Source organism: Vipera berus (genome assembly GCF_964194415.1).
Source record: "Vipera berus genome assembly, chromosome: 10".
NCBI lineage: Eukaryota > Metazoa > Chordata > Lepidosauria > Squamata > Viperidae > Vipera > Vipera berus.
Window position 1 is genome coordinate 23,119,542 of NC_138213.1, and position 21,819 is coordinate 23,141,360.

At 49.2% G+C, this 21,819-nt stretch overlaps 2 protein-coding genes across 4 annotated transcripts; both read right to left on the reverse strand.

The window, feature by feature from the left end:
* Positions 1-246: 246 nt before the first annotated feature.
* Positions 247-10,405, reverse strand: GOT2 (glutamic-oxaloacetic transaminase 2). The gene is made up of 10 exons (XM_081335897.1): positions 10,222-10,405; positions 9,567-9,723; positions 8,511-8,639; positions 7,474-7,533; positions 7,216-7,377; positions 6,817-6,921; positions 4,586-4,736; positions 3,594-3,759; positions 2,931-3,081; positions 247-1,733 (listed from the first exon to the last, which is right to left on the reverse strand). Exons 1-10 carry the CDS (start codon positions 10,290-10,292, stop codon positions 1,611-1,613), a joined length of 1,275 nt encoding a protein of 424 aa, XP_081192023.1. The 5' UTR covers positions 10,293-10,405; the 3' UTR covers positions 247-1,610.
* A 1,425-nt stretch (positions 10,406-11,830) lies between these two features.
* On the reverse strand, positions 11,831-18,760 carry GPATCH4 (G-patch domain containing 4). 3 transcript variants are annotated; one of them, XM_081335898.1, is made up of 8 exons: positions 18,709-18,760; positions 17,867-18,061; positions 15,015-15,088; positions 14,433-14,525; positions 13,053-13,157; positions 12,849-12,943; positions 12,693-12,743; positions 11,831-12,282 (listed from the first exon to the last, which is right to left on the reverse strand). In XM_081335898.1, the coding sequence occupies exons 2-8, from the start codon at positions 17,979-17,981 to the stop codon at positions 12,021-12,023; spliced, it is 795 nt and encodes a 264-aa protein (XP_081192024.1). In that variant the 5' UTR covers positions 17,982-18,061; positions 18,709-18,760; the 3' UTR covers positions 11,831-12,020. The 3 variants fall into 3 exon arrangements, with proteins under 3 accessions (XP_081192024.1, XP_081192025.1, XP_081192026.1); XM_081335899.1 differs by lacking the exon at positions 18,709-18,760 and adding an exon at positions 18,426-18,653; XM_081335900.1 differs by lacking the exon at positions 18,709-18,760 and having other exon boundaries at positions 15,015-15,417.
* Positions 18,761-21,819: the final 3,059 nt, after the last annotated feature.

Consider the following 21,819-nt stretch of genomic DNA (forward strand, 5'->3'; position numbering starts at 1 on the left):
GAGCAGGGAAGCGCTTCAGCGCAAGCGGCGCCCTGGGAGCCCCCCCCAGCCCGGGTCCCTGGAGCCTTGAGGACGGCCAGCCAGGGAGGTTGAGGCGAGGCAGAAAGGCCAGCCCAGGCTTCCCTGCTGGAGCCATCTTCTCGGTGTCCAAGACGAGCGTGGCTCCTGTCGGTGCCCACAACCACCTGCCTCCCTGCGCAGCGTCCCAAGAAAGAAGAGGCCTGAAGAGAATCCCAGACCAGAGGGCCAGGTGTACAGCAGCTTTATTAGAGGAAGAGGGAGGGGAGGCAGAGGCTTCGGAGCCCAGCAGCTCCACAAGAGGCAGGCTGCCCACCTCTCAGGTCCCGGGTGGGGTGGGGCAACCGGGCCGCTGTGCTCATCTTCCAGAGGGGTTTTTCAGCAGCCGCACAACTACCGTGTCTCTCTGCGGCCTGGCTCTCAATATGGAGGTGTTAACTGTTCCACTGATTCATTTGAAGAGGAGTCACGGGGCGGATGGGCCAAGGGAGGCATTTGATCTCTGTAGCTGTGCAGGCCAGCCATTTCCCAGAATGCCTCTCCCCGCTTGGGGTTCTGAAGGGACAATCACACAGTCCGGCTGGGGAGGCAGATGCTCTGGCTGGTGTGAACCAGGCACAGGATGGGTGCGCAACTAGTAAAGCTCCTTGGCTGATATGTTGAGGGCCGTTCTTCTGCCCTCTGCTTTCAGATGGGGGGGGAGCATTTAGCAGTTCTTAAGACACACGAGAAAATTCAGGGCTCCATCATACAAGTGTTCGCAATGTAGAGGGGTTGCGGTGCGAATATTTGCACTGGGGAACCATTTTGTAACTTTTCTTACTTGACACATTTCTTAAGACGCAATGTTCCATTTCTCTGGATGTTCTCCCACATACCTTTGAGCAACTAACTCTACTAGAACTGAAGCAGCACTAAACATAATTTTTAAATAGGAGAAAGAATATTTCCTTGGTGAGGTGAGCAGCTGAGAAAAAATAACACTGGCAAATTTTGTTTTCTAAGAGCCTTTGCCAGCTTTGCAAAGTAGCTTTACTCCCATCACCCAGGAAGAAGGATTTCCACGCAAGCATCCCTTCCGGGACATGGACATACGAGGGTTTCCCAAAGGAAAGTAAAGGCAATTTAAGGTGTTATTGAGAATTAAGTGTCAGTAATTTAAAATATTATTGTGCTAACTCCTTTCTATTGGGCAATGAAAAAAAATGCCACTTGTCAATGACAAAATGACAAAAAGCCACTTGTCCTTCAAGAGCTTGCTTTGAATACCTGGGCATAGAGCTTGGAAAAAGGATGTCCAAGCAGGCAGACTGAAGAGGGTGCATGTGAAGTTAGGCTGGCTATTTATGGGAGCTGCAGTCCTGGGGATGGTTACACTCACAAAGAGTCTGAGGGTCTCCCAGCCCAGCTCAGAGGATGCCAGAACATTTGCACACAGGACCAGAAGACATCTCAAATGATGAAGGGGGAGGGCACACACAGCCAAGTGATGGATGGTGAAAAATGAGGGAAATGCTTGGGCTACTTGCTGCTGCTCCTACTCTCCGCCCAGCCTAGCCAGAGTACGAAGCCATTCGGACAATCCTCCCTGTTCACTTGGACACCTGGTGGATGGCGTGAGCTAGGTAAGCCACGTTGCCCGAGGTGACGCCTGCAACGGAGATGCGGCCATCCTTGGTCATGTAGATGGAGAATTCTTTGGTTAACCGCTCCACCTGGGAAACAAAAGGTTCCGTTCAGGGCGAGGCCTTCCTGAGGGACCTGGCTGGCCAGCCAAGCAGCAGAGACCCCCTGAAGTGCTTCCTTCTTTGCTGCAGCAAGGGCAGCATCAACATGGGAGGGGGGGGGGAAATCCCTGTTACCCTGCAGTTTCTGGGCATCACCAGCTACGTTCATTATTTTGATTTTTCACTAATTTATATGCTACACTGCAGCAGAAAAGTTATTTCAATACAACACAATGGAAGCTAAAAGCCCAGGTGATTCACCATGACCAAGGCTGAGGGCATTTTAGCAAGGAGTTCAAGGAGCACAGCAAGAACGTGAGAAGCCCTCCCCCCTCTCTGTCCTCTTGAGCCCCTCTGGCCAGACCAGACCCTCAATTCTCACTGATTTTATTGCCCTCCCCCCCAACTGACACGACTGAACCTGGCTGAGAAGCAGGTAGACAGCCTGCACAGTTGTTTCAACTGTGAGAAACACAAACAGGGATGTCATTATCTTTTACTCCTGAACTACATACACAAAAAAACCCAGCTTGTACCTTAATAAATTTTAAAATTAAATATCCGGCTTTCCCGTTAAGACTTGATTGAGTCTTGAAAACCAGAAGACATTTTCTTTTAATCTGTTTCAAGATTCTAGAGCAATAGAGAGCCAGTTTGCTGTAATGGTTAAGGTGCTGGCCCAGGAATCTGGAAACTCTAGTCCCAACTGAGCCGTGAAAGGCAGCTGGGTGATTTTGGGCCTATTGCCAGGAGGTGGCGAGTTTTAGTCCTGCCTTAGGCATGAGAGTTGGCTGAGTGGCTTTGGCCTAGTCACTCTTTCTCAGCCCAACTCACCTCATAGGGGCTTTGTGAATAAAATAGGGTGTGTTGGATATGTTTGCCACCTTGAGTTATACATATGTAAAAATAATAAAGGCATCCTATGAATGAATGAATGAAAGAAAATTGGGCAGCCTCTTAATTTACAAACTAACCTAAGATCCCCATTTTAGCCCCTTTATCAAAGCATCTGGAATTGGGTAGAGATGAAAATAAGGGTCCCTTTAAGAGGCCATCTTGGAAGCCCCCCAGGGTCGTGCTGCTAAATAAAGGGGGCAAGTGGTGAAGCTCCTCTCCTGAATGCAGCCCAACGAGGCTTGAGGCAGCCCAAGGGCTCCGGACACCAAGCCCACCCTGTCTTCTTACCTGTTCTGGCTTCAGTCCCGTAAAGCAGAACATGCCGATCTGATCAGTGATGTGCTGCCAGTTATGAGAAGAACCCTCCTTCTTGAGATTGGCCACGAGTTGGGTGCGCATGCCGATAATGCGGTCGGCCATTCCCTTCACCTCCACTAGCCTGCCCAGAGAAGCCAGAAGGTGCTCAGCAGCAGGCAGAGAAGATCCAGCCCTCCTCCTCCTCCTCCTCCACCACCACCACCACCACCACCTGGGTGTTCCCCATTCTGCTCTCCAGGCCCCCCCCCCCCCCATCTCGGAACCCAGGAGGAGAAGCAAGCCGACTTGGAAAGAGGTTCTTCCCACCTCCAAAGCCCTGTTTCAAAGTTGAGGCATTTCCGTAAGGACAAAACACTTGGTCCGGAAATCAGAGTCAGACAGTTCCTTTCCCAGGGCGAAGGAGATTCAAAAGGTACCCTAGGATGGTCCCTGTCACTTGACAAGGCCACCCCACCACTGGCGCATCCAGGGACTCCTTTCAAACCCTTCACAGCTGTGCCAGGAGCAGCCCAGCACTCGGTCCTGACAGGATCTCCCCCTTGGCCCACCTCTCCAAAGGCTTCTGGCTCCAAAGCAGAGCAAAGCTGCAGCTTTGTCAGAGGTGGCCTCTGCTCCACCTCCCAGGAGACTTACCATTCCTTTCGCATATCAGGGCTGTTTAGGATAGTGGAAGCTATCCGAGCCCCATTGATGGGGGGGTTGGAATACAGGGGGCGGATCAGGATCTTGATCTGGGACTCCACTCTCTTGGCTTCATCCAAGTCCTTGCAAACGACAGTGAAGGCGCCCACACGCTCCCCTAGAGACAAAAGCCAAGTCCTGCTCCAGCAACGCCACCCAGTGCCCCTTTGCAGCCCCTCTGGCCTCCTTCCCGGGCCCCGTTGACCAGAGAAACCCCTGGCACAGCCCCATCCTGAAGATGATCCATCATCCTCAGATTCATTTCAAGACAGAGGGTTCAACTCTGCATACCCACAGAAGAGTGCCAAACCCTTCCTTTTGCTGCCCCCCCCCAAACAGCGGGAGGCCTTATGTGTAGAGAGGAGCACGGATGTGCAACTCCCTTTCCTGCCCTATTACAAGGAGGAGCTAAACCTCCTTGCAAGGAGGAGACGGGAGGACAGGGCAGCTGGCTCAAGGTCCGGGCTCACAGGCGCACCCCCCCTCCGCCCCATGCCTGAGTGGCCCAGAGGCCTGGGCACTGCAGCCAAGGCAGAAGCAGGCCCTGCCAGATGAAAGCCTCGGCCATCTTTTCCCACGGAGACATCTGCTGCAGCCAGGCTAGAGAGAGTGGGCAACTTCATTTAGCTGCATCCCAGCCAGTTTGGTTAGACCCAATTTAGCAGGTGGAGAGACCCCCAATGTGGCTCTTGACTGGCTGCATGGGTGCTGCTGTATCCAGATGGTATGAATCGCCCAGCAGACGGACACAAAGCCCCTGCGCCCTCTGTCCAGCAGGCAGGCTCTTGCTAGCCACCTGTTTCTGGGAACGACCCTCAAGAGAGGTGGTGTAGTCACAGCATCCCCATTTCTCCTTGGGACACCTAAGAAACACCCGTCTAGCCTTTCCTTCCTCTCTGAAAGAGGAAGCGCTGAGCTGTCCTGGGGGGAACAGACAGGCTTACCGTAGAGGCCCATGTTCTTGGCGTACGACTGGGAGAGCACAATGTTAATGCCTTGCTCAATGAAGTGACGGACGGCCCACGAATCTCGGTCTATATCCCCACTGGCAAAACCTTGATAGGCCATGTCAAAGAAGGTGAAGAGATTCCTTTTCTGAAAAAGAGTTTCCAAGGGCAGCCGCTAAAGCAGAACACCCAACTGCTGGCCCTCCATTTGTATAAGAGGATAGCTCAACAAACCACCTGAGGTTTTCATGCAACACCCCCCACCCCCCAAAAAATCCACACTCCAATGCCCTGAAATGAGTAACACACAAGCATCCTATGCATGCAATTCAGGAACGCCCCACCCCCACCCCCGCAGCCTGTCTCTTGCTGACTCCTTTTGGAGAATTAATCCCCACTGCTGCCACTGGCACACCAGCCATCGCTGGACATAGCTTCCACCTGTGGTTCAAGCAAGATCTCCCCCTTTCAGCAGAGCCAAACCCAGCGCAACAGCTCTTGCCTCTCACGGGCTTATTCTAAGCGGGTTTCTCCCCATTCGCTCCTTCACAGCTTCTAGCTACAAGCTCAGCACCTCCACAGTATCCTGAACCAGAGTAAAGATATAAGGCATCATTAGCTTACTGATGATAACTCCTCGGGAACCAACAGGTGACCTCTCCCAGCAGAGGGAGAGGATTGAGACTTGCAATTGCCCACACTGGCACCCCAGTTGCTTGGCTACTCTTCCCCAAACAACTGCCTAGAACAGGCAATCCAGGAGGACACTGAGGTCTTCGCCATACTCAAACAGCACCGAGAGGTCCCAACAGGACCAAGAAGAGTGTGATCACTCATCCAACAGATGGCAAAAAAATCATCCTCCAGAGCTACCAATATAATTTTGATCCCAAGCCTGCTCCGAATCCTGATTAAAGGGATCCAGACAATCTGCATATGCTCAAGGCTCCTCTGCAGCTGATTCCTTATCATATTTCAGTAATTTTCCTCCAAACACGGAAGTTGGAGACTACACAGAAACTGGATGTCATGGTTCTGACTAACGAAACACTTCAAAGAACTTTCAGGATGTTTTTGCTTTGACACCGAGCAGAGGTACACACACTATATAGGCCCAAACATGGGTACATATATGGGCTCCACTACATTCATATCTGGGTCTCTGCATCATTACTCTAGCTGCCTCTTTACTCCCACTGTTCCTGTAGTTCGTGAAAATCAGGGAGCCGGCCAGGACCAGTGGCTCGAGTCTCACCTGTGCCCTTTCCCTAGGACAGGGGTAGGCAACCTCGGCTCTTTTATGACTCATGGACTTCAACTCCCAGAATTCCTGAGTCAGCTGACTCAGGAATTCTGGGAGTTGAAGTCCATGAGTCATAAAAGAGCCAAGGTTGCCTACCCCTGCCCTAGGAGGTCAACCTGGTTGAGCTATTCAGCAATGCAACCAAACAGTTGGGAGTTCGCCGATCAGAGGTCCTTGGAACTTGTTCTGAAAGCACCATATATTGAACGAAACAGGTTGTTCCCCCCCCCAACAGCCTTCCTTCTATCGTCAGAGGCCTCTGAAACACAAGTGGGTCAATGGCAAGTCACCCTTGGCCCAGGATGCTCCCATCTCAAAGGCTTTCCACCCACCACTGCCCTTCCCCACCCACCCAGCCCCCTCTTCCCTCCTTCAGCTGCTAAAAGACCTCAGCTTCTGTCTCTTCCTGAAGGGGGAAAGGATTCTGTTTCATAGCCAGCTCTAAAAGGTAAATGTCTGCCATTTCTTGGTTAAGATAGAAAACAACCAATCAACCGTAATACCATCCTCCCAAAAGCAGTTCTGTTAGCAGCATGAGCTGCAAACCTTGGTCTCAGGTCAAAGCACCCTTTCAAGGTTGTACTTTAAAAAATCTTCCAACTGTAAAATAAAGTATTAAGAATAACATGAGAAATAAATACAAACAAAAGAAAAGCCAATTTTAGCTACAAAAAGAAAATTAAATTGTAAAGTAAAAATCAAGGGTCACACTTCATTTGAGTGTGACCCTCCAGGGCAGCCAGTGGGAGCAGCTGTAGTGTTCTCAACACAGCCAACTACAGCTTTAAAAAAACCAAATCCCAACATAATTAAATCAAATGAAGTGCATTAGCCCTGCCCCCTACAGGTCCCAGAGGAGAACCGAGGAGCACAGCCAAACTCCCCAAGGGCCGAAGGGAGACCCCTGCCTGGCCCTGCCGCTCACCTTCACCGCTGCCGCCAGCTCCTTCCATTGCTCTGGACGAGGGTCCACTCCAGTGGGGTTGTGAGCACAGGCATGGAAAAGAATAATGCTCTTTTCTGGAATTTTCTTTTAAAAAGAGAAGGCGGGGGAAAGGCATGGATCACGATCCCTTTAAATGAGAAGAGTAATTTCCCCTATCACAAAACATGGACAGACCCCTCTTCTCATTGTTGCAGTTTCGTGCATTGGATAAGAGAGCCCCCGCTGACGGAATGCACCACCCACACACCGTCTTGGCTTTTTTAAAGTGGCTGCAGGACTTCAGCTTCAGTTGGCCTTGCCTCACGCTGGGGCTTTGGAGGCTACATTTTTCCACTCATGTGACTCTCCCATCCTATATACCCATAAGTGTGAACTTACAGAAATGTCCTCCAAAGCTCCGGTGAAGTCAAAGCCACACGTTTTGGGGTCATAGTATCGATAACCTTGTAGCTGCATTCCGGCATCTCTGAAAATGGGGGTGTGATTCCCCCAGGAAGGCTTGGGGAGGAACACGTCACGGCTGGAGCTGAAGAATCGTTGCTAAACAGGAAGAAAAGAGAGGGAGCTGAGTCAGAGCTTCTAGATGGCTCAAGGAGTCCTGTTCTCTCCATTTAAAGACCTCAAATCAGAACTCACCAAGAAGTTGGCTCCAACCCTTAAAGACCCGGTTCCAGAAATTGTCTGCACGGTGACATACTGAAAAGATGCAGATGAGGTACATGAGACATCCAGATACCAACAAGGAAAAAAAGAGATTGTTGTGGTTTAGCAGGCACTGAGCTGCTCTCTATTTCGCAGCCGAAAACCTTAAAGAAGCAGGAAAGGGAGGCTAGAATCCACCTTCCCCGAGTTAATAGTTACAAAGTTGGAGAAGGGAAGTTCCAGAAAATCCACAGGGCCACAAGTTGTAGACCTCTGCTTTGAGGGCAGTCATGCTCAACCAAGTGCAAAGAACCACTGCAATTCTCAACTGCTTTTATGAAACTAGAGAATATCAATTGAACTTGAGTGGAGTGAAGCTACTCACCACAAAGTTTCAAGGCTAGACAGCCCTTGCTTGGGGTGATTTAATTTGTGCAATGGGCGGGATTGCATGGTCTCAGCGGGGAATGTGGAAACTGAAACCATTCTTGCGATACAAACAGCTCCAAACGGTCCACTTTTGACTTTGGGAGAGCTAAGGGTTAGTTAATCTCCTAGTTGGTTTCTCAGATACAGCTAACCTGTCTTTTTATGGACACAAGTCACTGTGAGTATGTTTTGAGGAGAGATCAAGATATCACATTAAACTGTAGGATTGATTTGTGGTGGCACATCCAAGCTAAATGTAAGGAAAATGTGGAGTTTCAGCATTTTCAGACAAAACTGCATTTACATGTCCCACATATTACCTCTTCCAACAAACGGAATGAAAGGAGATGGTTCACCTGTTGAAATGCTGACTCTCTCCGACCTAGACCCGCCAAGTGCTTTCAAAATTAGGTGCACTGTCACCAGTGGGTTATACAGTTGCTTTCACCTTTTCCAACAGAGCTAATGGGGATAATAGACTTCAAAGGCTCAGCTAAGTTCTCTACAGAAGTCAACTCTTCATCCACAAATGATCCAAATCTTGCACAGCAAAGACAGCGCTGTTGGAATGCACTTGATAAATATTTCATTTGGCTCCTTACCCGGCCGCTTTGTATAACCTCATTTGTTTCTCCCAAAGCCAGTTCAGCTGATGCCTTGTTGAAGTCTGCTAACCCAGATATGGGCAAATATTCCTTGTCCATCTTCTTAGCAGCTATCTGGGCTTCCGCCTAGACCATAAAGACATTCAATTTACTTACTGATTTCTCCCACCTGTCAACTGGATATATTCACCCAATACTTAATTCTAAATAAAGCAGGGTTGCAACGGGGAGGAAAGGGGAGTTTGTAGAATTATGAATACAATGTAAAGAATTAGCCAAATAGCTAAGTAGTAACCACTTTTCTAGCTCAGGCCCATTCTGCTACACCCATTTCTCATTCCCTTGGCTAGGTTTGTCTTCTGAACTCTTTGAGTTGGGCAATCGTCTCCCAAGTAGCCAATGCCCATCTGTGGTTGCTTTCCTGACACTTTCAGTGCAGAAAAGCCAAACACTTAAATTCAGATTGTCCTGCCCCCTTCTCACATCTGCAAATTTGTCCTCTGAACTTTGTTAATCTGGCAGCAAGATCTCTCAGAAAAGTTGTATTATCACTTATTCAGTGCAAAGCCTGCACCCCATTCATACTTCACTCACTTAAATTTTCATTTCAACTACTGCAACATAAACTACTTCACCAAACCCTTGGTGACGCGTCAGCGATTTCTTACAGGCAGATTGAGCATTTAATCAAGCCATTCCACCAGTCTAATTCAGGCTTCTATCGCTCTTAAGTGAGAGAATTCATGCTGCTAAGAGAGCTACTGTGACTCTGGTCAAGATGGAGCAAGCCACTCCCGGTCTCTGGATTAGGTTCCACCAGTAAAGGCTATAATCCTCCCCCATTTGTCTCAGCCGTGTTTAACTCATTAGGCAGCCCAAGGCAAGAGAGAACTTAAGAAGAGCTCCTGAAGCCTGGCGCTCATTCAGAGCCCAGCAACGCAGGAGGAAGGGGCCGACGGTCTGCCTTTGGCCGCTGGGAAACGGGGGCCAAGTTAGAAACCCTTCAAATGCAGACGAACCGCCCCCATCAGACGGTGGGGGAAAGCCGCTTACTTTGCGCACGCAGCTGAGGACGAAGGGCTTCCCGTTGTCATCCCGGTAAGCCCCGACGCCGAGGTTCATCTTCTTGGGGCTGGTGTCCCTCTTGAAGGCCTCCGTCACCCCCAGAATAGGGTCGGGGGGGCCCATCTCCACCTGAGCCCACCAGGAGCTGCAGCGTCCGGAAAGGAGAGGTCGGGCCTTCGCAAGGGCCGCCTAAGGACGGGCAGCCAGCGCGCTGGCCCGAAAGGCGCCGCCGGCAGGAGCGACAGGCTTCAGCCCACCCTCCCACCCCTCTTGCCCCGCTGGCCGCTCGGGCTGCCGATGGCACGGAGGGCCGCCCGCCCAAGGGCAGGCAGCCGGGCAGGCCCAGGCGCCGGGGTCAGGCTGGCCATTGGCCGCGGCGCGCCAGGGACGCCGCGGGCGGAGCAGCGGGGAGCCCGTCCCCCCCCCCACGCGCCTCCGCTCCAAGGGCACAGAGGCCGCCCGCGAGGCCGCCAATCGGAGGCCGCTCAGGCGCTCCCGCCCCCCCAACCGCCCAATCGCGACCCTCCGTCTCGCCGCGGTCCCGCCACGGGCTCCGCCGAAGGACAAAAAAGGGTCGCCTGGCTTCGCCCCTCCGCGGTCGGCCGGCCCCTCTGGGCCGCGTTCCGAGATGCCGGAGCCTTACCTGGCTCGGGCCGCGAGGGCGGCCACGCGGGGAAGCAGGAGCGAGCGGCCTCCGGAGCAGAGGAGCGCCATGGCAGCGGAGGGGGCGACGCGATCCTGCCAGCCTCCTGCTTCCCGGAGCCGGAAGGGGCGGGACCCGATCTGCTCGGGCGGGCGGAAGTCTCGCAGTCACCCTCTTCCTTCCGAGACGCGTCTCAACGCTCCGCGCACGCGCCGCTCCTTCCGCTGGCCTCGAGGGTTGCTGCCGCTGCCGGCGGCTCCGCGTTTCACCGATGAATTCCGGGGCTGCCGGCGGCTCTGGCGCACCCGGGTCGAAAGGAGCGCGCGCGACCGCCGAAGGGCAGAAAGAAGAATCGAGGAAGCAGCCGCGCTTCTCTTAACAACCCTGCAGTCGGCGACGACTAGCGGAGAGAAACCCGCGGCGGCTCCTTTACCTTCACTCGGCTTAAGGCAACTCCGATCCTGTATCGAAAGAGCAGCGAGGAGAATCATTTGGGGCTCTCCCGCCGGTCCTGAAGCGCTGCTTGCCGGTTTTCATTGATGATTTGGGACACTGAATCTTCTCCAGCCTTTTCCCAAAGTTCCTGCCACAGAAACATTTTACTGGAGAACTTGGCTACTTTTGCCTGACTGCTTCGTTTCCCCCCGTTCTGCCCCTGCCTGGTTTCCCCCGAGAGGCAGAGACAAAGGGCAGCCCGCATGAGACAGAGACGGACACGAGCGGGACTGCGGTTGGGCCACCTGGCACCCTGTCCCCTCAAAAGATCCTCCCTCGGCAGCTACTGGCTGGCCCTCTGGGGTGAAGGAGGGCCCGAGGCCAACCTGGGGGAGCCCTGGGACCAACCACATCTCAGCAGGTCTTGCTCCAAAACCCTAGGAAAGGCCTAACTTTCCTCCCCCCCCCAATGCCAGAAGGGCACTATAAGAAATTGATTGCATGTGGGGAGAGAGGACAGGATCTATTTTAGGAAGGGATCCACCATGAGGGATCATTGGACAGAAAAGCCTTGGGAGGGGGGGAACAATCACAAACACATGGGGAACCAACTTGCTGGGAGTAAAGAACCCTTTTCTTTATCTCGCCATCTTTTATCCTGTTGCCAAAGGACTGTGCATGCCTGGCAGGAAGAAGCTTCCCCTCCCCTCCGCTGGAATATTCCCCACTCCCCAAAATGAGGCATTGCCTCCATCTGGACTTTTGAAAATATCTCAAGAACTGCCTTTGCCATTTCACTTGGAGGGGGGGTGTCATGGAGAAGTTGCAGCCATGGGGCTGGTTAGTGACCCCAAAGCCCTCCCCCTGCCTTTTCATTAACGTTTACTGTCAAATTTTATTTATTTTTTTATTTATTTATTTTAATTCCATTTATATCCCGCCCTTCTCCGAAGACTCAGGGCGGCTTACAAACTTAGTATCCTTGCCTTCATTTTAAATTTTAATATTATTTTTCAAAATCTGATACTTCAATCTATTTTTTCCGGGAGCAAGAGATGCTGTCAAGAGAGACACACACGCGCACACACACCCCCCTTGCAGTATGAACAAGAAATCTATAGGCAAAGGAGGCCTCTGACTTCCAAGCCTTTAAGGAAAATTAAGCAATATTGTGTAGATGTATTATCTATTTATGTAAAAATAATTTATCTGTACAATTTTCAACATAACACACTCCTTAGTGGAGATGAGCCAGTCCTTTGTTGGACAAGGGCCGGAGGTTGAAAATACAAGTGCAGCTCGAGCAAGGCTGAAGCTCCCAGCCGTTCTGCTCCTCTGGCTGCCACGCTTGGCCTGCCATCTCCCTAGGGCCCATTCAACTCCTTGCCATTGTTCTTCTTCTTCTTCTTCCTGGGCTTGGCCTTGAGGCAGTCCCCCCCCACCTGGTTCTTCTCTGTAGCAGCCCGTGTTTTGATTCTTTTGCATTTCTTGGCTTGCGGGTCAGGGCAGCTGCTGGGGGCCGTCCCTAGCCCGTCCTTCCACTGGACAGAGCTAGCCAAGAAAGCCTTTTCCTGCTCTTCCAGCCGGGCAAGCTTTGCCCTCATCGTGATGCCATGCCGAGCGCCCCTGGAGAAGCAGCAAAGGCGAGACATGAGACCGAGACATGAGACTGAGCCTGCCTTGATGTTCACGGGATTGGAAGGCAGGAGCTGCTGGCCTAGCTTGGCAACAGCACAGGAGGGGCCGGGATAAAGGAAGACCCACAGGGGCAGGGGGACTCAGCTGCCCTCTCCTGCCCTTTCTGTGAGGGAACTTCAGTGGGGGCCCTGCAGGAGCCAGGCCAGCATGACAGCCAAACCCAATGGGTAAACCCCAGCCCTGGTAAGCCCTGTGTCACTAGGACAAAGGCCTGCTCCATCTGTTCAGAGGGTCTGCCTTTACTTGTAGCACCCCAACCCATCCAGCACTGCCTGGCACTGGGTCTTCCCCCCCAAAAAAAAACCTGTGTCTAGGTCCATCCTCCCCTGCTTGCTCACTTGTGAACTGTTCTTCCCCCACAGGCCTGGAACAGTTCCTGGTCAGTCAGCCTGCAAGAGACAGAAGGGGAGGGGGAACCAACCTGGTCAGCATTTGCATGGCTTGGGTGGGGTGGGACAAGAGCCAGAATTCTCCAGACCCCTCCTCAGCCTTACCTCCTTGCTGTGGCGAGGTCTAGTTTCTCCTCTTCCTGCTCTACGGAGGACACGGGGTTCATAGGCTCCTCTGTGCCAGATATCAGGGTAGCTGCCTGCAAGGAGGGCAAATCAGACGAGTCTCTGGCACTCTGCCCAGTACCTAGGAAAAGCCCCATCCCGAGGGTCTCCCAGGCACTGGTACTCCACCACAGTCCCTGTCACCTTCACAAAGCGGCTGTAGAGCATGTTCCTCTCCTCGGCTCGCCATGGCTTTGTACTTGTGACTGGCCCCTCTCGCTCAGATTTTTTTCTCACCTGGACCCCATCCTGGGGAAGGAATGAAAGTTCAGAGGTGCGGCTACACCCAAACAAGCCTTTCACATCCTGTCATTTGTGAAAAGGACTGGAGGTTATTTACCTGGCACAGATGATATTGGTGGAAAGCCCAAGGACTTCTGTACATATTGGCTTGCTTCACAGAAAAAATAAACTGTACACAATGGTCAACCAATGTGACAGCTGTGTTCAATTGCTGTGTGTTATGTTCAATTCAATAAATCTATTTTTACCTCAACAACCAAAGCTTGTAGAAAAAGATGTGCCCAGGGAGGGATCCCTGAAGTGTTTTTCCCTGGCTATAGCCTTTTCAACTACCAACAGAAGGAACCAGCATTCCTTATGACTCTCCTGACTAGGGAAGGTCCCAGAACGGGAGTCCTCAAACTACGGCCCGCCTTGTCTTTTTATCCGGCCTGCTGATCTAGTGCAGCACAGGACTCGCAGGAGGAGGGAACGAGCTAAAGCGGCGCAGCGCAGGACTTGCCCTGAGTCCTCAGGAGCTGCAGGGCTGCTGGGGCCAGACAAAGGCCCCAGGATCGGCACTTCCGGCACACCCAGAAGAGAAAGGAGGAGGAGGGCAGAGGCTATGGGAGGCTATATTTTTTATGTTTTTTACTCTTGCTCTCCTTTCTTTTCATTGTTTTATCTATTCCTTAAGAAATGTAAAAGTGTGAGATGGTTCATATAGAAAAATAGTTAAATTTTTAAGTGTAATTAATTTTTGAGAAAATCTTAACCAGTAAGAATACCTAGAATTTGAACAAATTAAAATAAGGACTGTAACAGGATCTATGATAAGGCAACCAGAATGACTGGATAGAAAAGAAATAATATTGATGTGATTATTATTTTTAGGAATATTGGGAAAAATTATATATTTAATTGTTATCTATCAAAACAATAAGAACTGTATTAACTCAATGTTTGCAAAAGAGGATATTTTGGGAAAAGAGGAAATCAACTAAAACCATTATGTGGATTATGGATTATAGAAATCAATTGTTAATGATTGTTTTACAAATGTAATCCAGACAACACACAGTTCACCAATTATTGTGATTTATGTTTTTTTAAAAATCAAAATATATTACAGAAAAAGAGAAAAAATAATAAATTCATAAACCTTTGGATGTTGATCCCGTTCTCAAATTAGCACCTGTCTTGTTGACACAGGACCACTCTATGGCTTAAGATTTACAGCTTCAGTGGCAAACTGCCAAACCGAAGCTATCACTATGTCAAGACCAGCCAGTGCCCCCTTACCTGCCCAGCTTCTACTGTAATGTTGGCAGCAGATGAGTTGAACAGATGGTCCCACCAGTGGAAGGTGAACTCCTTAGCTGAGTCGTGCCCCACCTGGGTCAGGAGGAGGCAGGGTCACAGATCTTGCCTACAAGCTTCAAATTCTCCAGTCATTAAGAACTTTCCAAACTTGGAAGGAACCCTAAAACAAGAAAGTAACTGTCCACCACCCACCTGATTCTCTAGTGTGCCTCCAGTTAGTCCCCACTCATCTAACCAGGAGTTCCATGCTAAACGTAGATAATTCTCTACAGACTTTACATAAAATCTAAACTATGGTCCAATAAGCAAGTGCAAAACCATTTTATAACTCATGAAACTACTGATCCTCAAGGCTGGACTGTACTTACTTGGGTAATCCTGGCAGGCAAGAACATGCTTAGGAATAGTCAAAGTGAGCCGTGAATGCTACATAGGACAAAAGGCTGGCTTTGCTTGAAAGAGGTGAGGTGACTTTTGAAACGCTGCCTTCAGTTTCACTGTCTCTCTGAGACCCCCCCCGCCTCCTCCCACTGGTTGGCTCAAAGTCTAACCCTTCCTTACCCCGGCTGTGTTGCATTTCATTTTGACTTTTAGGGCTTCAGCGATCCCATTTTCTTGCTTTCCAAGTCCTTTACCTAAAAGAAAAGAAAACATTCCTTCCTCTTTTTTATTAACATATTGGAATAAACCTAAGAACAAACCTGCAGCATCTTCTTCAAGGAACCAACTCTGAGTATGATTTCTGAGTTAGACCTACAACTGAAGGTGGTCCTCGACTTTTGATCGTAATTGGGACTGGCATTTCCATTGCTGTGTGAGGCGAGTCGGGCCTGATTCTATGATTTTTTTGCTGCAGTTGTTAAGTGAAACATAAGTTAAGTGAAATCAGCTTTCCCCACTGACTTTGTTGTTAGAAGCTGGCTGGGAAGGTCACAGATGGCCATCACTTCATGAATCTTGACCGCTGCAAGGGTAGCAAGTGTGAGTGCCCACAACTCTTACAATAAGTTAAAACACAATAAAAAAGTTAAAACACATTAATAAAACCCAAACCCATCCCATCAGGCCAGGCCAGCTTGTTCGAAGAGGTAAGTCTTTAGATCGCGCCGGAAGGAGCGAAGGTCGAGCACCATCCGGAGCTCAACCGGAAGATGGTTCCATAAATCCCGAGCGCCCACAGAGAACGCCCTCCCCCTGGGGTCCACCAGTCGGCATTCTTTGACCGGTGGCACCCTGAGGAGGCCCTCTCTGTGGGAGCGTACTGGGCGGAGGGAGGTTGATGCCGGCCGCAGGTGCTCCCTAAGGTATTCCGGACCCATGCCATGTAGGGCTTTGTAGGTCATTACCAACACCTTGAATCTCACCTGGAAGACAACTGGAAGCCAATGCAGCTCGCAGAGCAGAGGTGTAACATGGGAGTATCGGGAAACTCCCAACACAACTCTCGCGGCTGCATTCTGTACCAGTTGGAGCCCCCGAGTGGTCTTCAAGGGCAGCCCCATGTAGAGCGTTGCAGTAGTCCAAGCGAGAGGTCATGAGCGCGTGAGTGACCGTACATAAGGCATCCCAGTCTAGATAGGGCTGCAACTGGCGCACCAGGCGGACCTGGGAGAAGGCCCCCCTAGTCACAGCTACTATATGGTCTTCTAAAGAAAGCTGTGAATCTAGGAGGACTCCCAAGTTGCGAGCCCTATCTACGGGGGGTAATAACTCACCCCCCATAGAAAGAGATGGGATATCCTGAATTAGAATTACTCTAGCTAGGATGATCAATGTCAGGCAAACTAGTATGTATTTCCATTTTGAATGACAGGAACAGTTAATCCTTAGGTCCAAAAAGAGGATTTTGTTTTAATCATATTTAATGAATTAAAATCCAGAAATCTGCACCTGATATGCCACAGCGGACAGTGGGTTTGAGGCACTTTCCTGTGGCTTTGGGGCCTTCCAACTCAGCAAAATTTGCAAGAGTAAATTATATGGAAAGTTCAGTTATCTAATCCAGAAAATTGTTTTAACCGTAGATCCTTATTTACTTAACTATCACATTTGTATCAGACTTTTCCATGTTATATGGCAAATCTGGCCCAGAATTTCTATAAGCCATAGAAAAGTATGACATTCAAGTTAAATTTAGAGATACTCCACAAGGAACACAGAACTTAGAAACTTTTTTCAAATTCTAATTTTCTGTTTTTAAAGGGCATAAACATGTAAACACCAACTATTAATTCCATTTGGTTCATTACTGTCGTGCTTAGATGCTCCATTGCCAAGTTGAGTATTTTTATTCCATCTTCACTAGGATTTGTATCTTTTTAAAAAAGCTGCGGATGGCCCCTGACCTTCGATCCTTCCGCCATGACCTGAAGACATGGTTGTTCTAACAAGCAGGCCTGGACTGATCATGGTTTTTTAAAATTGGTTTTTATCGGCTTAAATTGTCCTTTATTTCTTTGTTTAATTCTTTTTTAATCTTTGTATTCTATGTTTTTTAATTTTTTATTGTTGTGAGCCGCCCTGAGTCCTTAGGGAGAAGGGCGGCATATAAATTTAATAAATAATAATAATAATAATAATAATAATAATAATAATAATAATAATAATAATAATAATAATAATAATAATCTGTAGATCACATCGTGACAGCTGAAAGCTGAGGGCATCCACCAGGCCCCGTGTCTGATTTCTTTTAATCCAAACGACACTGCCCTTCGGTGGTTAGATGGCCCAGGCATTGATATTTGAACAGAAATCTTTTTAACATTTGTATTTTATTGGGGTATGAAATGTTAATATATATTTCTAGTCCATATATGACATGCTTAAATAAATAAATAATGGCTCATGGGTTGCCAATCAGCAAGCCTGCAAGCCAAGTGCTGCTGTGTGACATGGTGAGCTTCCATCATTTGCTCCTAACAGTTCAAAAGCGAGCAAATGCAAGTAGATAAATAGGTACCACTTCAGTCAGAAGGTAACAGCGTTCCGTGTACCTCAGCTTATATTCATGACTATGGAAAGTGTCTTTGGACAATATTGGCTCCCTAGGCTAAAAAATGGAGATGAGCACTGTTGCCTAGATTTGGGCACGACTGGACAGGGGAAACTTTTACCTTTGAATTCGTAGCACTTAGGTGGGCTTATAAATGGGGACATGAAAGGAGTACCCAACTGGGTGTCCCCTGGGTAATGATGGTGTTACCAACTCATTCTTTTAACCCAGAAGTGTCTTGGTGCTTCCGACATGAACGCAAGCGACCCATTTGTTGGGTGTTGCCCAGAGTTGCTTTTGCTGAGCTGGGCAGCTATATAAATTTGATTAATAAAGAAAATAAATACGTTTCTGCTCTGCTTAAGTGCGGACAGCCGAACCCAAGAGAGGCAAACTTAACACAGGTGAAGCCCTGCACCTTTTTTCCATCCATGTTTCTCCAACTGCTTCCTTGCAAATTTCAGCCCTTTGCTTGTCGTCACTGCCATCCTCTTCTTTTTCTTCTTCTCCTCTTTCAGAAAATCACTCTTCATGATTGAATTGGCTAAGCACCCAATGAAAATCTCTAGTTCTAAAGGCAGATCAATCCTTATTCTGCCTCCGTGATCACCAGCTGTTGGAAAGAGAAACACATCCTGTTAGGGAGAGGCACTCAGTTCTAGAGTTGTAACATGCAGCCACGTATTATGGAACCTTAAGCCAGAAAGCCTGAGCAACATAAAGTCTCTTCATTCCAAGAATGCAAAGCAACACCAGGGACTGGGCTTTATGTCACGGGCACAACTGTAAAACACAGTGTATCCTCCACTCATTTAGAAGGCAGAGGTTGATGGTTCCCGGTTTAAAGAAAAGTCCTGTACAACTCTAGGAGAAAAGATTTGCACTTTTTCTGTTGCTCAGTTTCCGAGCAAAGCAAATGGCAAGAATGAACCGTGCAGTCTCCCGTTATCCTCTTTCACAGACACAAGCCAGCCCACCTGCATTTTTCGCCGGACTTAAGGCAGCGCACGGAGGGCGAGGGAGAAAGAGAGACGGAGACCCAAGGGAGGAGAGGACGCAACATCAACATCCGGGCCACCCGTGGCGGGTTCAGCCGGCATCTCTGCGCTGCCGGAAGAACCAGGCCCGCGTCCTGCGACGGATGCCAGGCATCCATCCTTCCCAGCCAGCAAGCGGCCTCCGGCGGCGGATGGCACCTGAGTCCTGCCCGGACCCGCCCACCCCCGACCCCGGCGCCCGGCGACAGCGGACCCGGCTTACCCGCGCCTCTCCCCGCCGCGTGCTCCCCCACTGGGGCTGAGGCTTGCCGGAAGGGCGGGCCGGGACTGCGGAGCCGCCTTCTGATTGGACTGTCACAAGGATTCTGCCAGAAACGAGACTTCGGATTGGCTCGAAGGACTGGAAGATGCGATAGGCCCGAGAGAAACCTTCTCATTGGCCGGACACCCCAGCACGCCCGAAATAAGCTCGCCTATTGGATACATGCTGCGCGGAGTCGTGGCGGGGAGGGCGGTCCCTGAAGGGGCCGCAGCTGAGACCCCCAGCAGCAAACTCGCCGCCCATTTCGGAGGAAAGCGGAGAAAGAGCGACCTGTTCCCCCCCCTCAATAATTGGACTTGCGCGCTGAAGGAGCCCCTCAAGAAAAATCATGTCTCTGGATTGATTTGATTAGTTTTAAGCCTGGTTTTTGTCTGTTTAGATATGTTCCACAGTCACATGAGTGTGTCAGATTTAAAAGCTCCTAAATTCAGAGGTTGAGGATGCTATGTGCTCTTCATCAATTGGAAATATAATCCAACAGTCTTTATAATGCAATATAAGGAATGAAAGATAAAACTGCTCTGGAACACCCCGATTCCCTTTCCTAAGAGGACAACAGATGGGTGTTTTCACCCATAGAAACACAAAACTCTCACAAAAATACCCTATTTTCCATTTTGTTGCCAAAGAGGACTAGCTCTTTGGATGTAAACTACTGTCAGGCTCAAAAAAACCAGAAACCCAGGTTGTTCAAATGAGTACAAATTTATTCCATGCTACCTCTAAACAAGAATCTGAACTACTAATGGTCAAAGAAAATTGGCAGTAGATAAAAGTCAATGGAGGGCTGGATTTAGATCTCTTGTGGGTGTAAAGGGACTTCAAACTGCTGACATGCTCAAATCATGGTCTAAATTTGCCTGTGTGAATTAAAGATCTCTGGCAAAGAACTGAGGAGGTTTCCAGAAGGCTCCTATAGAAGGCAGAAAATCTCCAGAGAAGGCCAAGCGGTCAGAGGAGCTTTGTTCCTTCTGTTGAAATCTCTGTGAAGGAGCCCAATCCTGCAGACATTCCTTCCCTGCCTTACCCCTCTTGGTTCACCCATCCCAGGGAAAGGATCTTCTCACCACGATGCTCCACAATGCTTTTGGGAGCCCAATAACAAGAATTTTTTTCTCTCTCCTTTCTGTGTACAGTGACAGGTATCCTGTTTTAGCTGTGTTGCTCCCTCTGGGCATCTCAACATCAGTTTACAGAAGTCTTCTACAACCAGCTCCTCCCCCCACATTCCCCCCCCCCCCGAAAAAACAGGAAAAACCATTGAGGAAAGTGCTAGGCCAGAGAGGGAGAAGACTCTGGCAATAAACAAAATGGGGGGAAAAACATGCCAAATTTGTGCCAAATGTGTGATTCCAGTAAATTAAAAATGATCAACTAAATAATTAAGAAAGTAAGGAACTAGGTGTTCTCTGGAGCTCATCTTTTCCCTGCTTCCCTTTCCTAAGAAAAGGCCAAAGAATGCTCCACTGAAGTTGCTTCCAAAAAGAGGGAAGGTTCCCCAGAGTCCAGGAACCCTTCTGAAGACCAACCTACCTCTAGGAAGACATCTTCACTGTTGAGAACTGATAATTGACAGCAACCGATACTTTAGCCTGCAGGAATGAAGTCATCAAAGCCATTGGAATTAGCCCTCTATTCAGCAGCTTATTTTTCATCTATTTTAATTGACAGCTTTTTTTAATCCCATTTATATCCCGCCCTTCTCCGAAGACTCAGGGCAGCTTACAATCTAAGAAGCACAAACCAATGTGCTTAGCAATAGCCTTCATTCTATGTATATGCCTGCTGCTTATTAGGGCTTTCGGGGGGCCCCAAGCGGCATTTTTACAAAGTCAGCTTACTGCCCCCAACAATCTGGGTCCTCATTTTACCTACCCCAGAAGGATGGAAGGCTGAGTCAACCTTGAGCCTGGTGGGACTCGAACCTGCACTAATTGCAGGCAGCTGGTGTTACTTAAGGAGGCATTAGCCCACTGCTCCACCAATGTTCTATTTTGCATGTAAGATTAATGAATGCTCGGCCTGAGGGTTCTAAGTGCTCTGTAGCCTGCTCCTTCATACGGAGGGGCTAGGCAAAAAACAGCACCCAGGCCTGTAGTCTCATGCAGAGGATACCTAGAAGTATTTATCTTGAATGAAGCGTGTGCTGATCCCCCGGCCTGCAGCTCCTCTTATGGGAATCCCACATGGATGGAGGGCATTGACCCAGAGCTGCTCCTGGGAAAAATTACTCTCCTTTGGTAAAATTGGCTCATCCAAGCATAAGAACCTTTTCTAAGCCCCTCCCCCCCACACACTTTTTTTGGCTCTGAAAGTGAGGAGCTTTCCATTGATCTTTGTTAAGTCTCATTCTGTTACTTTCTGTCCACTTCTGTTACTTTCTGTCTTTTAGAGTTTAGCTGTATCAAGAGTGTGGGAACGGCCAGAATTTGGCTTCCCAAGAATTTGGTTTCTCAGCCTTCAGCTTTCTCAACCCCCATTAATTTACCTCCACTCGGAGTTACAGTGAAAGCAAACTCTCCTGGCTCACGGGCAGGCATGTGGGAGGTTTGGGAAACGCTATGATAAAGCTTTCACATATAGTATCTTGTTTTTGTATGATCTCATAGGCACCTGAGAAATTCTCTCTATGTATCCAATTATCTATGTATCCTATGTTGTATGAGATTGATGGAGTTTTTGTAATGTTGGAGGGGAATAAAAGTTCAGCGGGCAGTGCTCAAGGAGGCTTTTTTCTGTGGAGACGAGGCTGCCTGGCTGGTTCAAAGCTCTCTATCGACCCAGGTCTGAATTCCTTTCCCTTCATCTGAATTTCTTTCCCCTTCAAAGTGAACCTTGAATTCTACTTCTGGTTTGATATCAACAGGAAAGTTGAGAAGCAGGCCCTCCACTTTTTCACCCAAGTTCTTAATAAAAAAAGTGGCTGCACATCCAGTTTTGGACTCGAAGGGGAAACCAGGCTTTGGAGCATCTGCCAGGAGTACAGAGGTCTCTTAGGATCATGTTGAAGAGACAAGAGACTATTAAGCCTTGTGGCTCCCCACTCAACGG

Excerpts from the sequence above, each read along its gene's own strand:
- GOT2 (XM_081335897.1), bottom strand. The coding sequence starts at position 10,292 with ATGGCGCTCCTCTGCTCCGGAGGCCGCTCGCTCCTGCTTCCCCGCGTG. Across the intron at positions 7,378-7,473 it reads GGGTTGGAGCCAACTTCTTG|CAACGATTCTTCAGCTCCAG; the intron begins GTGAGTTCTGAT and ends CTTCCTGTTTAG. Across the intron at positions 4,737-6,816 it reads AGCTGGCGGCAGCGGTGAAG|AAAAGGAATCTCTTCACCTT; the intron begins GTGAGCGGCAGG and ends ACTCTTTTTCAG.
- GPATCH4 (XM_081335898.1), bottom strand. The coding sequence starts at position 17,981 with ATGAAGAGTGATTTTCTGAAAGAGGAGAAGAAGAAAAAGAAGAGGATG. Across the intron at positions 15,089-17,866 it reads GAAACATGGATGGAAAAAAG|GTAAAGGACTTGGAAAGCAA; the intron begins GTGCAGGGCTTC and ends CTTTTCTTTTAG. Across the intron at positions 12,744-12,848 it reads GACCTCGCCACAGCAAGGAG|GCTGACTGACCAGGAACTGT; the intron begins GTAAGGCTGAGG and ends TGTCTCTTGCAG.